The sequence below is a fragment of the Magallana gigas genome, chromosome 6, assembly GCF_963853765.1.
Source record: "Magallana gigas chromosome 6, xbMagGiga1.1, whole genome shotgun sequence".
Lineage (NCBI taxonomy): Eukaryota > Metazoa > Mollusca > Bivalvia > Ostreida > Ostreidae > Magallana > Magallana gigas.
In genome coordinates this window covers 44204009-44220514 of record NC_088858.1, presented here as the reverse complement: position 1 = coordinate 44220514, position 16506 = coordinate 44204009, and the positions used below count along the sequence as shown (strand labels likewise).

Sequence of the window (16506 nt, the reverse complement as noted above, 5' to 3'; positions counted from 1 at the left end):
GAAAAATACGAGCTGCGAGAGTCGTATTTTGGTGTGCCCAAATTTCACGTTTAACTATGAAGTTCAAGATTCTTAAATTTTTACGCAAAATAAAGGCAGGGATGGTTATCTCATCAACATATGTGCTATAGGTTCTCCAGTTAAATGGAAAGTTGAAAGAAACATATAATTAGCAAGGCTTTTAGACTTTTTTCTTTACCTATAAGATTTACACCATCAAAATTGCTTTTCGTAGACTTATTTAAATGTCCTTAAATCGTTTGACAACATGTACAGCCAGATACACATCGCCTGATGAGGTAGAGGGAACCTCTATTTGAACTTTTGAAAACTATCCCCGAGATTTAATTTGACTTGAGTCCACTGACAAGTAATCGGCGTGAACTGACCACAGTAAAGTCTGATACAATCTTAATGTATCACCTTATTATGGCAAGACGAGAGTCCTAAGACGTAAAATTGTAAAATGGATTTCAATTGTGTCTCTGAGAGAGGGTGTCATGCCTCACATGTTCGCCGTGTGGAGTGTAGCTTTTTATCGATGCTTTCAGTGTAATTGTTATGCCAGACGTGGAGACCTTTCCTCAAAGGTCACCCTTGGCCTCCTCAGTCTTTTGGTACCCGGGTATCTGGGTGGTTTTCAATTTTCTGAAATGTGTGCAATACGAAAATCCCCACCATACATATGTTACTTCTCTTGTAAGAATTCAGGGAATTATTGACAGGTTAAACATGCAAATTAAATACATATTTCTATTAATTTCTGTAGTCTTTATTGTATCATAAAGTTCGATAAGTTATTTCTCTGTTTTAGAATGTCCTAATAATGAAACGGCTATAAATTATGTTACTTTTGAAAACGAATCAAATGTCGGAAGAAATTCCTTTGCACTTGCGTATTAACAGACGATGATAGGCGCGTTCGAATAACATTCCTCAAAACAAACATCTTCGTTTGTTTTCTTTGCAACAAGTTAAATCAGCGGCTGCCAGGGGCCTTTTTTGCACTGTAGTTAACGATATATAACGTATTGATGGTGCAGAGAATTAGATAGCATGGCGTCTAAAGAATGTATGAGTACATTTCTTTGGCCTTGAATTTGTTTATCTCATTTATTTATAACGTAATATGACCGATGCATGACCATTTCAAATAGCTCAACCTGCGGTGAAGCAGTTTGGTTTTATCAAAAATATTTCCCCCCTAGTTTATCCAGATGAAAGTCACGTGTTCTCTCTCCAGTGCAAGGGACCATATTTTATCAAAAGATGTTATGTCGAGTTATTCAACATTTACTTAAACCGATATGAAAAGATGAACTTTTCACCTCACCACGAGAAGTTTAAAATGGTCTGCTTTCGCCCGGTGAGGTATATTTGATCAAGCGATACCATAATTATTGCGTAAATGCAAATTTCAACAAATCTCTCTCGAGGGATCGATTAGATAAACAACGCATGCGTGACACCGTGGAAATACACAACTCTTTAGAACAGGGACAATCCTCCTTTAGAAAAATTGAAGTAACTTTTTTGTGTTACCCAATGGTTACACAATGTACTTTATGTGGACATTGAAAAGAACCTTTGAGCGGCTAGTGGGGGGATTAGATGGGATTAGTCTGTCAAACTCGGCTTTTGACCTGTTACTTGCTTCCAAGACGTAACAATTTGGTCTGGTTAAGTCATACACTTTAAATTTGTTATGTCGTGCTCTTAATCCCAAATTTTAACGGGATCACAGCCAATATCTGTTACTGAACTTTAAAAAAAAAAATGAAAAAAGAGTCTCTTGCATAATGTTAACGGTTAGGTAAAAACTCCAATCGTCTACATGTATTTGTATATTAATAACAAGCGATGTATTGGTCATTATCAAGGTATTTCCTGCCGACTCTGTGTAACCCCTCGGCAGTTTTCCAATATCACACAGTCATAATCCACAGCTGACGCAACAACTAGCAATACATCTTATCCATTTATTTATATATTAGATAACGGACTGTGAGTGGACTATAATACTGTAATACACACAAGAACGCATTATGTAATGTGTTATACACTGTTACAATGTTTGTTCTACATTGGTGTATTGGCTTTCACCGCTGCCAGCGGATATATTGTGTATCAGAGAATAGGTCTTACGTAACTGATTATCATTGTTAATAATTTGTTTGTTACAAATGTACAAACCCATGTTTAACACAAAAGATACAGTACATGCTTTATTTTTACAAGAGGCCCTCCAGAAGGGGCCGGGGGGAATTTACAAAAAAAAAAAAAAATTATCAGGGAGGGGGGATTGGGTGTAATGATCTTAATTATTAAGAAAAGAAACTTTTGGGGAGGACTTGTCTTTAAAATTCTTTACCCATTAAATAATTCTTATAGAACAATCGGAATTTTGATAAACATACTTTGAAGGTCGTCAGCTTGAAAACAAAACGTTTAGTATTTAGTTAATTAATCACTTATTTCTTTGAACACACACACACACACACAGAGAGAGAGAGAGAGAGAGAGAGAGAGAGAGAGAGAGAGAGAGAGAGAAATTTTTTTTAGATGTAACATAATAATGAATAGAACGAATAGATTCGTCTATTATCTAATTTAGCGCGGACCGATTCACTTGTACTGTAAAAATTCAACAGAGGTAAAACTAATATTTGTACGAGGCATGCCATCAGAAATCTAGAGTATGAAAATTGATTACAGATCGGGAACCCAAAATAGACTAGCCGGGTCATGGCAGTGTGGGGAGTTACACAATGTTTGGCCATTAAATACACATTTGAATAGCCGGCTTCTAATTCAAGTGTAAAATATTGACCAAGCCGATTACAGTTTACGCAGACTTAGATCAGACGTATTGTTTGATTACAAAACGCCTGTAGATAAACCTAAGAAAAAGTCGAGATAATTAAGCTGCAAGAAAAACGGCCAATACACGTCCACATTCCTGGATATCTGAAAGGTTGCATCGCTCTTTATCAAAACCCAGCCACTCTAGACGATCAGTTTATCAATTTTGACCGGATGTTGTGTACTTTCCATTATGACCACCATGTTGCGCAATCTGTTAGTGGGGTTGATCGCGGGGTCAAAAAGGCATCGTTGCCTAGCATATTTTCGACAAGCGTGGTGACATGGAGAGACGTAAATCTATATCACAATTTGATCTGAGATGTAAAAATTATATCAAATCTATACTATTAGATCGCATCACATCAGCCGAAGTTAAAGTTTGTTTGAAATCTAGAAAAATGAAAACTCTAAGGGACTAAACTTTAAAAATGCAATCATATATCATTATAAAATACTAAAATATAAAAGTGGGTAATGATATTTGTCTTAAACACCTCTTAAACTTGAACTTGTATTAACTACTAGATTTGAGTGCATTATAAATCACATACACTAGTGGCGCAACAAGGATTTGAAGTTTTGGAATGGGTTGGGGTACATGTACCATTTTTAGGCAACCCCCCCCCCCTTCCGAATCCACTAAGTGACAAGAATAAGCCCCCAGAAGCCCCTGGATTCAAAATACTTTGGTGAGAAATGTTTGTCACGTTATCATTTTTTTTCAGGATTAGTTATGAGAAATGATATACAACTTTGAAATTTTTAGTACTTTACGCTGAAATTTTAGCGATGTGCTGCAGCTCTGATCACAGCTTTATAGTGTAGCTTTGATGGTATCAATAGTAATAGCGTTTTCTAACAGTTAAACTGTATGAAATTGCATGAGTACTTTTACATAAAATTACATATTCTGTTTACTATAGTTCCAAAAAAAATAAGGTGAACTAGGTGAAGTATGCGCGAATTATTTGTTTTCCATGAACCACGTGAAAAGGATTTTATAAAATAACATATTATTATGATAAGTCTTGTTAAGATATTTATTTTATAAATTAATTAAATATTCTTTTTGAGCAACACGGTTAGGTATATATTATATAGATAAACATAACCTAGTCAGTTTCTTTGTAAGATTGAAACAAAAGTTAGGAGAGTCGATGAAACTAACGATGTTATGGAAATCAATCATACAACTTTATTGATTATCAAATTCTAGTATCGAAGTTGATTGATGGACTCACGAGTCTAAACAAAGTTAGTTATTTATATAAAACTTGTAGGCATCAATACGTGAAAAGGGAAGCAACTCTCATAAAATATGAAATAATTTCTCGATAAAAAAAGAAAAAAACGTGGTTCTTAATGTTTGTTAAATTAAAAGTCTAATGTTTTGTTTTTAAATTATAATTTTGCATTTTTTATTATGTTAAAAAAGTTTGCATTTATTATACAATTAATAAATTTCTTTTATAAATTGCAAGAATAGCAAAGAAAAGAGCTAAACAAGAAAGGAAAGAATTTATGTTTAAATGTTGCAATCAGGTTACAAAAAAAAAGAAGAAAAAGAATGAAAATGGTACTGAAATTGTTTTTTATTTCTTGAAAATAGAAGAATATATATTTGTTAAATAAGAAGTCTATTTTTCGTATTTAAATGTGATTTTGCGGGATGCTGAAAAAAGAATTTATTTTCGCCCCCCTCTTCTTATAACGTATTCAATCCAGGGTCTGTACATTGACACGCGTGTATAAACATCTGGGGAACCGCCTGTCTCGCATCCGGCAACCCCAAATGACGTCACACCGGCCAGCGTCCATTTTCCATTTTTCATACAAGACAGTGGTCCTCCAGAATCGCCCTAAAAACACAAAAATCAGACATCTAAACCATCATCTAAGCCTTTATATGCGATACACGTATTACATAGGTTTTCTTTATGTCATGTTTTCGAATGTTTGAATTCATAATTCTCAATTTTTGCCACAAACACTTAGATATATACTTTTATCGTTTACAAATCGTACGAACTGCCCCCCCCCCCCCCCCGAAGAAATAAAAAAACCCCACCCAAAACAGATTATCAGCGATATCGTGATATATATATTTACATATGTTCAATGATATACAACACATTTTACTCACACTACAGGCACCGGTTTCCCCGTCCCCCACACAGATGTGAGTATTCAGGATGGCCGTGGGCTGCCACTGTCGTGCACAGCTTTGTTGGTCAATCACTTTGATCACCAATTCATTCAGCTTGGTCGGATCACCTGTGTCTGAAAACATTCAGGAACGTCAGGATTAATTAATAAATCGGAAAATTGTGTGTTATGCTTCACACACAATCTCTTTCCGAACGCCCTACATATGTAATTTTTTTCAAACAAAGTATCAAACTAAGGACATTAAAATATGAAAATATAAAATATGATAAAATATGTTCCAATTTAAAAAAAAAATAGACCTACATGTATAAAGATTTTTTTTAGCCAAACGCAAACGTAAAACGAGACTTTGTTTCTCTTAACATCACCACGTACTTCTAGTTTCGCCCCATCCTGTAATCCAGCACTCGTTGTTATTGAAGGAGTCGCCCTCGTTCGACAGGTAGATGGGCTGTACAGCGGAAGAGAAGGAGACCGGAGTGTCCAGTTTGACCAGAGCAATGTCGTTCGGATATGAGCCGTAGTTTTGGAAACTTGGGTGCTTTTCAAAAAATAATAGAAACAAAAATAGAATTTACGATCACCTTAAAAATAACAACAGAGAAAAACATGTTGCAGCAAATTATTTGATTTAAAGAATGATTAAATATAATTGGGGATGGGGATTAAGACTTACTGAGCACTTTTAAATGAAATATGCTCATTAGACAATTGTCATATCATATAATACGTAATTGTTTTAATAAAAAAAAATTAAAAGGCGCAAAGGTCATACATCCGCTGTTAAAGTATATCGGTAAGGTATTGATAAAATGTCATACTTCTAGCAAATTCATTTTATTATCTACAGGCATAGCAAACTGCTTTAACAGAAAAACAGAACAGAACAAGGATACACTGAATACATTTTATGTTATATATGTTAAAATATGGATGCGATCCGGTTACTAACAAAAAAAAAAAGAAAAAAGAAAAAGAAAAAGAAAATAGTAATTTTTCGCTTAATAGAAACGTTTAAACAAAATGAAAAGAAAATTTCTAACTCTGAAGACAACTCATATTCTTAGAATAAGATATGACAGTTTAAACTTCATCATAAAAATCAAAAATACTATCAGTAATTTTTGAAACCTTGATTATGTATTATAATAGTCAAAAACCTTTACTGACATTGATATTTATCAATATAAGACCATATTTAAAAATATAAATATTACTTTTCATAAGCCAGAGTTACCTCAACAACATGGGATACCCCGCGGATGACCTCTGTCCCCTGATGCGTGGTGAGGTCATGGTCACCCAACACAACACGACCAATGGATCTACTGCAAATGTACAAAGGGACACAACTTAAAATATGCTGATTTACATGTATGCATGTAATTGTAGGTGTTGCCAAACCCGACGTAACATATCTTCCAAAACTATCAGATATAAATGCTTCGTAAATTTAATGAAATCATATGTAATTTTACGATCGGGTCATAAGTATTTCATTTGTATGATCAGCACTCACAGACATTGAACAGCGAGGGATTTTTATCGAGTCATCCTGATAAAAGGCCTCGGTTTTCAGGTTTCATCCGAAAGACCAACAACGTTAAGTAAGCTACAAAGTGTCGAGTGCTTAGCATGGGGACAGTGGTTACAGATATCACATATTAGGTTTGTCGCGACCAGGGTTCGAACAAGTGACCTACTAAGCGAGAAAACTGAAATTAAGGTGGTCGTATTTTTGTCAAGCTGTAAAGTTTTAATTTATCGGGTGGCAGTAAATACGAAATTTACAAGTTGTCATGTTGTAAATTTTTGTATTTACTATCACCCAATAAATTTAAAATTTACAATTTGACACTTTGATTGCATAAATAAACTCGAACGGCTCTAGATACGCGTGTTCGGAGAATGGATTCGTACCCAATTCAAATTTAAATACACCCCAGCTTGCAGGGCTTCTTTATAAGACATACGAAAGATATTAAATATTTTTAAAAGATATTTGATAATAAAGAGATGGAACGACTTTAACCGCTGAAACATGTTACAATAAACAATTTATTTGATTTTTGCCCCCAATTTGAAAAACAACCTATCTTTTATCCAGTAAAAACAAACTTCGTGCGGTATATAGTGTCATAAAAATGTTCGATTTATTTGGATTGTAAAGATTGTTTGGTTATGTAAAACCTCATCTGTATCTTAAATATGCATACTTTATAGAACTGAATCCGTACTTAATCATTAAAAATCTAATAAAAGCTTGAAACTGAAAGACTTGAAACATTCCTCATTAGCGTCTAATATTTACCTTGCCAGACAATGCGCCGCGGTCAGCACCCACTGGTCATTGAGTAGACTACCCCCACAGAAGTGGAACCCTTGGCTGGTCTGGAGAGACACCTGCCACGGCCAGCGATTGCGAGCCGCCTCTGTCCCCCCGACAATCATAGTGCCTGGGATGGGACCCTTTAGTCCCTCCAAGCCTCCAATGTGCTCAGGCACTGTCAAAATGAACCACACCAATTCAGTACTATGTTCCTGAGAATTCAATAGGAATTCTTTTTTGCGTATCAAATATTAACAATTTTTGATTAGTTTTCAATATTGTTATTGATGAAATACTACAGAGTGATATTTGAAAAAGAAAATGATTTCATGATGATGTTAAGTAAAAGAGAGCATTTAAGAAATATACGAATTAGTAAATAATTTTTTTTATCTATCTCTAATTTAACAATCTAAAATCAACCTTTGAAAGTTAACACAATCACCATTTCTATAGCACACTTATAACATATTAAAAACAAGAGGCCCATGGGCCACATCGCTCATCTGAGCAACAACAATAGGCATGATAAAACCAGCTTAATAAAGTCATAATGCAAAATATTACGACAATGTAGATTTATACATGTAAATCCTGTATATATAAATATCTATTTCCCCTTGGATATTCCCATGTCTATAATCAGTTTCCTTTTCTAACGGGTGAATTTATTATCATATTACATGTTGAGCATTTTCTCAACTTTTCAACAAGATCCTAAACAATTGTTTATATATGGGATATAAACCTACATCAAACCCTGAACCCCTTGTGAGACCCCAGAATAGTCCAGGGACCAAAGTCTACAAATTTTTAAGAATCAGCAATTTGTCAAAATACTTGCATAAAAGTAAAACCATATATTATAACATTTCAGTTTTTGTGAATTTAAATGTTTTCCTTTGTAAAATTGGAGCCCCAATGTGGCCCGACCGTACTCCTCAAGATTTTGATTTGAACGAATTTGAATCTACATGACCTAAGGTTGCTTTCACTAAAATTACAGCTCTTCTATGCAAATGATTTTGTAAAAGAATTTTCTCTATATATTCCTATGTAAAAATTGTCCCCCCCCCCCGTTGTGACCCCATCCTACCCCTTGGGAACAATATTGTATATACCGAGTCCCTACCTGAGGATGCTTCAACAAAAGCTTCAGCTTTTCTAGCCAATCGGTTTATTAAAATATTTTTTTCTATATAGTCCTATGTAAACATTCAACATCCCCATTGTGGCCCACCACCACCCCCGGGGATGATGATTTGAACAAACTTGAATCTACTCTACTGAGATTGCATCCACACAAGTTTCAGCTTTCCCGACTGATTGGTTTCTGAGAAGAATTTTAGAGATATACTGTATACAAGTGAAAAGCTGTCAATGTGACAGCAAACCGGATTTTATTTTATGTGAACCGTATACACAATCCATGTCAACCCTGAATTGATAAACACTACCTACTGTATCCAGTTAAATGGAGTACCCTATATCGCAATATTTTGCCAAAAAAAATGACTAAGTTCAAAAGCTGGCATTTTTTTCATAAATTATCAGAAATCTAAATCCTAGCAATATGCACATCTCTAATGTATGTACAATTGATCTGAAAAAGAACAACTTACTTCCTATCTTAATAAAGATTTATCCGTACAATGAGGATACCCTTTTTGTAGCCGCTCGCCCGCCCGCCCGCCATTTTTATAACCGGATTTTTCCGTTGGAAAACCCGGTTAATAAATCTATGTAAAAAATCGACCCCCACATCGTGGCCCACCATACCCGCCTACCCCGGGGGTTCATGACTTTAACAACTTTAAATCTACATTACCAGAGGATGCTTTCACATATTATTAGATTTAAGCTTTGATTTTCCTTTGCCTAATGGTGCTTTGCGCCAAGTTTAGTTGAAATTGGTCCAGTTGTTCTGGAGAAGATGTTAAAAATTTAAAAAGTTTACGGCCAGACGGAAAGGCAGACGGACGATAGACAAAAGTGATCAATGAAGCTCATTTGAACTTTCAGCTCAGGTGAGCTAAAAACTAGAAATCATTGAGAAGGTGTCCATCTGAAAGGACCCCTTTTAATTTAGAAGAGATGGATGGTTGTGATCATTTTACTACATTAATATCCTTGAAAAGGGAGGGTTTTAAATAAAGATAGAGGAATTATTCAAATGTTAAAGCTAATATAAGGTTGCTCTGCTACTCAAAAACAGTTTATGGCTAGAAAAAGGAAATATAACATTTTAAGGTAGAACTTATTAGTAATTTGTAGACCAACCAGCCTCCTAAAGTTTCGAATGAAAAGAATTTAGGAGGCCATTTACCTCTAAATCAAGTCTACTTCACATCTTTTTTCTTAAAATCGATCAATTACTGTGGTGTAAAGCATGCAGATGGGACATAGGGGTTAATTGTGATCCAGAGAAGGATACAACACATACATCTGTAATGGCCTTGACATATATACGGAGAAAGTTAACTCATGCTCATTGGAAATTGTTTGGAAAGGTCTGTACCAGATTGGGTCAATGCCTAACGTTAAAAATTGTTCAAAACTAGATTTTAAAGAAAACTGCGATGTCCGTGTCATTTAACCAAGGGAAATGGTTCATGTTCACTGCAAACCTTTTCCTTACAAGCATGAAAGAAACCGAATTCATTCATTCATATTACAATATCAAGCAATGATTAATCATAAAATACGATTTTTCCCCACTTTCAGAAGAGGCAATGTGGTCAATAACTGGTCTATGCAATCATGAACATTAATATTTTTTGAACTAATCACATTACATCTTGGCCAGTTAAAATATCTTGCAACTGTATTTAAAAAAATCATTTAGAGACTTGATTCAACAACGATTCGTCAAGCTTTTCCTGTATATATAAACTATATTATAAAATGACCAACACCGCTCAGGCTCATAAAATGCCAATTCAAAGCACCATTGCTACATATCCTCTGGAGAAGCGATGACATTATATAAATAGTGCCTGTTTGGGAGGGTAACAGTTGAAATTGACACCCCGAGAAAACCATTGTCAACCGATGCGAAGCGGAGGTTGACAATGGTTTTCGAGGGGTGTCAATTTCAACTGTTATCCTCCCAAACAGGCACTATTTATTTTGTTATACTCAATGTCTTAATTTTAAAGAAAACATTACTGCTTTTAGATAGGAATAACGTGAATTCTAAGTCGAACCGTATGCGCATTATTTTCGCGCATGTAACAATTCGTAATGTTACCCGTTGCTCAGTGCGTTGCTAACGCTGAGGGTAATAGAACATATTATGAACTGCGTCTAAACCAATCAGATTTCAGTATTTAACATGAAAGTATAACAAATATGAATTATTTTACACTGAAAAAGGTCAGGCCCAAAGAAAAGTGTCTGGAGAAAGGTAAGGAACTCCAAAACCCAATTACCAGCTACGGGTGCATCATCTAAAATATAAGGTAGATGAGAGAATGTCCTCAAGAGCACAGTCTGCTTTAATAAAACAAACTTTAAAACAAAACTTAATTTTAATAACAAAACTGTTGGCGCCCGTTTTCCCTCCTTATTTCTACACTAAGGTTTGTTAAAATGCAATTAAAATATTAACTGAGAAGGCATGCAACAGGAATATTTCAATGCGACCTACACCCCAATTTACCTCCACCTAACCCCACGTGTTCGTGTTCTTACAGACTGACGGGAGACAGCATAATGGAGATTCATTACAGCCTAGGCCTGGGACTACGTCATTGGCACACTCGCCCTCAGTCGCCACGCAGGAACCGTCCATAGAAGCACAAGTTTGTCCTAGTTATGAGAATTTTTAATGTTATACGATGGCAATTAAACGAAATAGATTTTGATCACGAACCAATAAATAAAATGATAATCAATGTACATTGATATGAAATACATATATATCTATTTACATGTATAAAATAAATCAAAAATAATTATTTCTTTCTTTATCAAGGAAGATGAACTAAACCTGAATAACTAGAAGGATTTGCATAACGTTCTGGTGAATAAAGTCCCGGTTCTTCACCACCACGATTATCGTATGAATTTGGTCCTGTTGGATTTGCATTTGGTTCTCGCGACCAAAGTCCTGGTCCTTCACCTCCACGATTATCATAGGAATTAGGCCCTGTTGGATTTGCATTTGGTTCTCGAGACCAAAGTCCTGGTCCTTCACCCCCACGATTATCGTAAGAATTTGGTCCTGTTGGATTTGCGTTTGGTTCACGGGACCAAAGTCCTGGCCCTTCCCCTCCACGATTGTCGTAGGAATTAGGCCCAGTTGGATTTGCATTTGGTTCTCGTGACCAAAGTCCTGGTCCTTCCCCTCCACGATTGTCATAAGAATTCGGTCCAGTTGGATTTGCATTCGGTTCTTGCGACCAAAGTCCTGGTCCTTCGCCTGCACGATTGTCATAAGAATTTGGTCCAGTCGGATTTGCATTTGGTTCTCGCGACCAAAGACCTGGTCCTTCGCCTCCACGATTGTCGTAGGAATTGGGTCCTGTTGGATTTGCATTCGGTTCTCGCGACCAAAGACCTGGTCCTTCGCCTCCACGATTATCGTATGAATTTGGTCCAGTTGGATTTGCATTTGGTCCAGTTGGATTTGCATTCGGTCTTCGAGACCACAGGCCTGGTCCCTCCCCTCCACGATTATCGTAGGAATTGGGCCCTGTTGGATTTGCATTCGGTTCTCGCGACCAAAGGCCTGGTCCTTCTCCCCCACGATTATCATACGCACGTGATGCTACCCGTCCTGTTAAAAATTAACAAAACCATACGACCATTAATTTTTAGAGTATAAAATAAAAGAGCAACCTTTCATGTCTTTGAGGTTTTTTTTATAGTATTGTGATTTTATATGGTTACGGTCGAAATTTCAGAGTACTAGTGTACTTTGTTATTGTATCTCAAAAATATAAAAATAATTCAGTTTTTTTTTCACGGTAGTCATGAAGTTTTTTTTTTATCTCTTGATATTTACTCTTTTTTGCCATTGTAATTGATAGCTATATGCTTAGGAAGTACTATGACGTTATTACCCCGGGAAATCGCCGTCAAAACATTTCATATCATAGAGAACAAGGTAAGTATATTCTCAAACACGGAATTGAGATTACGATTTAAGTAAAAAAGGAATGATATTTTCAGCATTAGTTTTTATACTGTTGGGTCGAATTGGGAACTGAAAATAAAGTACTCATTTAACTATGCTTTAGATATTTTAAAGGGACATGGTCACGATTACGGTCAAATTTGATTTTTCTATTTTTATTGTTTACAATGCTTTTGTAACTTAAAGGCATTTCTAATGAACAACCAAGAGAATAACATTTGTAGAGTTATAAGTAAGATACAGAGCTCAAAATTCCTTGCTTTGCAAACAAAGCTTGTGCCATGTTTTTATTTACATTGGATATACTTTAAAAAGTTCATTTTCAAGCTGATATTTCTATCTGCTGATTAGTTTTGAACATTAATAAACAGCTCCCAGCATTTGTCACAATCATTTAAGGTCGAAACCTGCAAAATTCAAAATGTAAACAGGAACATGGCCTCAGTTGAACGTGTAGATGCACTTGTTATGCCAAACAAACCCAACATCACCTTTTTTTTGCAGAATTTTAAATTCCAAAGTGGGCGCATTTTTAACATAATACTATTTATCGGATTTTTATCTACAGATTAACATATTGAGGCATGGTGGGTAAAGGGTTGTAGGTTAGTATTTTGGGCAAGAGTGGGTAAGTCTATTGGTTAGGATGGGTTGTAGAAAACCTAACAGTTAAACTATACCTTTCAGAAACCACAGTAAATCAACCTAAACTTCTAGGTGGCTGGAATATTTTTGATAACATTGTCGTTTAAAATAAAATAGTCACCTTACACAATGAAAATAAAATGCATCATTTTATCCTACTATTTATGAACAGTCAATTGCTAAATTAAAGTGCTAAATAGCTATGTTGTAGGCAATTAGCTATTTTTGCTCGCTACAAATATGCTTTATAATGGTGTTGATTTTATTTTTTTTTTTAAATTGTATGACTAATTATTGTTTTTGTTCTGTATTTTTCCAGAAAATGCCGACTTATGCTTTTTCTTATACAATAAAGCAACACAACGAATCGTTTTTAAATTCATGGGGAGGAAACATAACTCAATTAAAAAAAACCTTGACTAGCCAAAAAAAGGTAATTAAATTAGCAAAATCGTAAAAAAGCAAGGAATCGTCACATATTTTGGACTATTCCAGGACATGTTGTATCCATGCAATGGCACTGATGCAATTATTTTCTTCTTAAAATTATTCAAACATAAAAGATCGAGTTTTAAGTTGATATTGTGCATTTAAGTATTTACCAAGTCAGGTGAGGCAGAGCTATACGTATGCTAAAAATGACCTTTAGGGCGTTTATTTTGTATCTACTTGCCTACATCAATATTTCTATTCTTTAACTTTTTACTACACGTGACTACATTCTAAGAGATCTTGTCGGTATTTTGTGTGCGTAATTTATCAACTGTCAAACTACCGTAAACATTATATACGGCTTAAAGTGCACGCAATAAGTATGCACATTTGTAAGAAAAAACCACGTCGAAAAGATAAACAAAAAATATTGGACAAATTTGATGTGACAACAAATTAAAAATCTAAACTGGTCATCAGTCAGGTACCAGTATTGCCAGGACAAATTATGTCTTACATCCAGTGTAACGTCCAGTGAAACATTGATTGCTTGGCAACCGTTATTACAGGTGGTAATGGAAAGTAAATGAAATCCAGTAATGGAACAATGTAAGGTTACTGCTTATATTAAAAGGTAATCGTCAGTGTTTTTTTAAAGTGCATCGCAAAGAAGTGTAGGTACTTAAGCTTGCATTCACGACAATTTCTTTCTCCTCAAATTGAATCTAATTGTAAACAATTCTAACGTCAATCGTATTCACGTGACACAATTTAAAATGCGCATGTCTAACACTGGCGATATCAAATGATCTTTAAAAGACCGAAATGGAGGAAAACAAAATACCGAATTTGTCTAAAATTCATAAACCTAAAAGTCTTCCATTAATATATGTATCACCGGGAAAATGTAGTGTCTCTATAAATCCGGCGACAATAAGATTAAAATGCTCTAGATGGTAAAAGGCACTTTATTTGAACTTAGGTCGGTATAGATGATTTCTGGGAATCCATAAACTACTACCGAACAATCCGAAACCAAGTTCTTGACTGACGATAATGATGACCAAATGATATAAAATAGAATTGTAAACAATAGTAATTGGCACTATAAGCATGAGTGATATTTGAACCGGAGTAAAACTTCAAATTGAGTGAGTCAATTATATCAAGTCCACAAAGTAACAGTTATTTAAAACGATTAAGCAATTGCGTCTTACGTTAACAATTTTTTTTGGAATTAATCTTTTGAAAGATAAAATGTGATATAGATATATTGCAACTTGATAACAAATAAAGGAGTGTAAATTTCAGGTTTCATACAAAATGTCTTGAATAATAGTTCAATGAAATTTTACTCAATGATGTATGTACAAAATTAACACCATTGCCTAGCACAAAACAATTGACATATTCTTCCGAACAAATGAATTAATCTAAGCACAGACTAATAAAAGTCGTCTAGATTCAGAAAAAGTGCGCTAAAATAGATCACGTGGTAAAGTGAACCATATTTAATCACCCTTTATTTATTTCATTTTATTCAGGTAAATATAGCACAGAATGCCATGATTACCATGATAATTACTATGAAAGTATAATACTATATTTGTGAAACATTTTTGTCCGAATATATTAGTTTCTATTTTAATTTTGAAAGATTTATTATTAAATTAGTATGAGCCGTGTTTTTTAGGAATTTATTTTGGGCGCCCAAAAAAAAATCTGCAACAAAATATTAACTTAATGATAAATACGATTTAAACAAATAATTACTTTTTACGATAAAAAGATAATGAAACATATCGCAAATCAATTTTGAACAGGACAAAAATAATGTCATTTTGCTTTTTTGAGAGGATTTAAGCAGCACTTCCCACAACAAATAAACAGCAGAATTTTATTCAATATAATCTTCTTTGTAATTGCAATTTCACGCTTAAATTAATGACATGAAAAATGCAGCTTACTTTTACTTTTTAAAAGATAAACGGACTTAAAGTCAAGTATTTCCCAGATATACTTAATCACATTTCAATTCTTCTACGAAAACATAGTTTGCAAACATCAATTGCAGATATTTTAAACAAATAAATGGTATTGCTTATGAACGTGAGTATTCCAAAGAAACTAATTTTCATTGAAAATATTTAATCAGCGGGAAAAAACAAGTTGGATTATCAAAACGATATTTAAAGCGTATATTCCTGATTTTGCCTTTGTGATAGTTTTCATGTAACTTAAACTTTCATTATAAATAAACAATGAATTAAATTTTATCAAGATCATATAGATTTCCGTACCAATGAATATAAAACAAATGCATTGTTGTCTGAAATTTTCAATATATTTTATGTCACTGAAAAAATATTAACAATATTAAAAAAGTATTTTTTTTTTTTACAAGAAAATTGCAGCTCATGTTGTAATAAATATTTTCCCCTACATTTATTGATATATTGTGAGAAACTATAAATGTTTAAGTTTTAAAAAATGTATCTAAGCAGTACTTTTGATTAAAAAGTGAACTTCTAAGCAGCTTGTATAAAATGTGAATGTTTTATTTTCGACTGAAATAAACTTACTTTTAATTCTGGCTGAATCAGCTAAAGAACAGAACAAAAGCACGGAAATCACCACAACGCGCGTCATGTTTACAGAATGGGCTCCTCTACTGTCTATTTTCATTTTTTACTATACATTTATACTTTCTTGAGCATAAAATGACAGAGGGACCTGTGATCTGTTGACCCCTCAACTATCCGTTATGGTCCGGCGCAGTGAATTCTGTCTTGCAAAGCTTGGCTCTACATCCAAATGCCAGAACAGAACATAAAACAATGACAGTGAGGAGAGAAGCGGTCAGTTTGAGTGTATAAATTATCTTTTAACTACCTTTTTACACATTAATTGTTAAATTATCAAAAGC

The 16506-nt window shown here is 34.4% G+C and overlaps 1 protein-coding gene across 1 annotated transcript; it reads right to left on the bottom strand.

Annotated features, from left to right (window-relative positions):
• Positions 1-4439: 4439 nt before the first annotated feature.
• Positions 4440-16305, bottom strand: LOC105349083 (uncharacterized). The gene is made up of 8 exons (XM_011458754.4): positions 16163-16305; positions 11355-12143; positions 11057-11173; positions 7346-7538; positions 6272-6362; positions 5410-5575; positions 5009-5145; positions 4440-4724 (listed from the first exon to the last, which is right to left on the bottom strand). The coding sequence occupies exons 1-8, from the start codon at positions 16263-16265 to the stop codon at positions 4551-4553; spliced, it is 1770 nt and encodes a 589-aa protein (XP_011457056.3). The 5' UTR covers positions 16266-16305; the 3' UTR covers positions 4440-4550.
• Between the last annotated feature and the right edge of the window lie 201 nt (positions 16306-16506).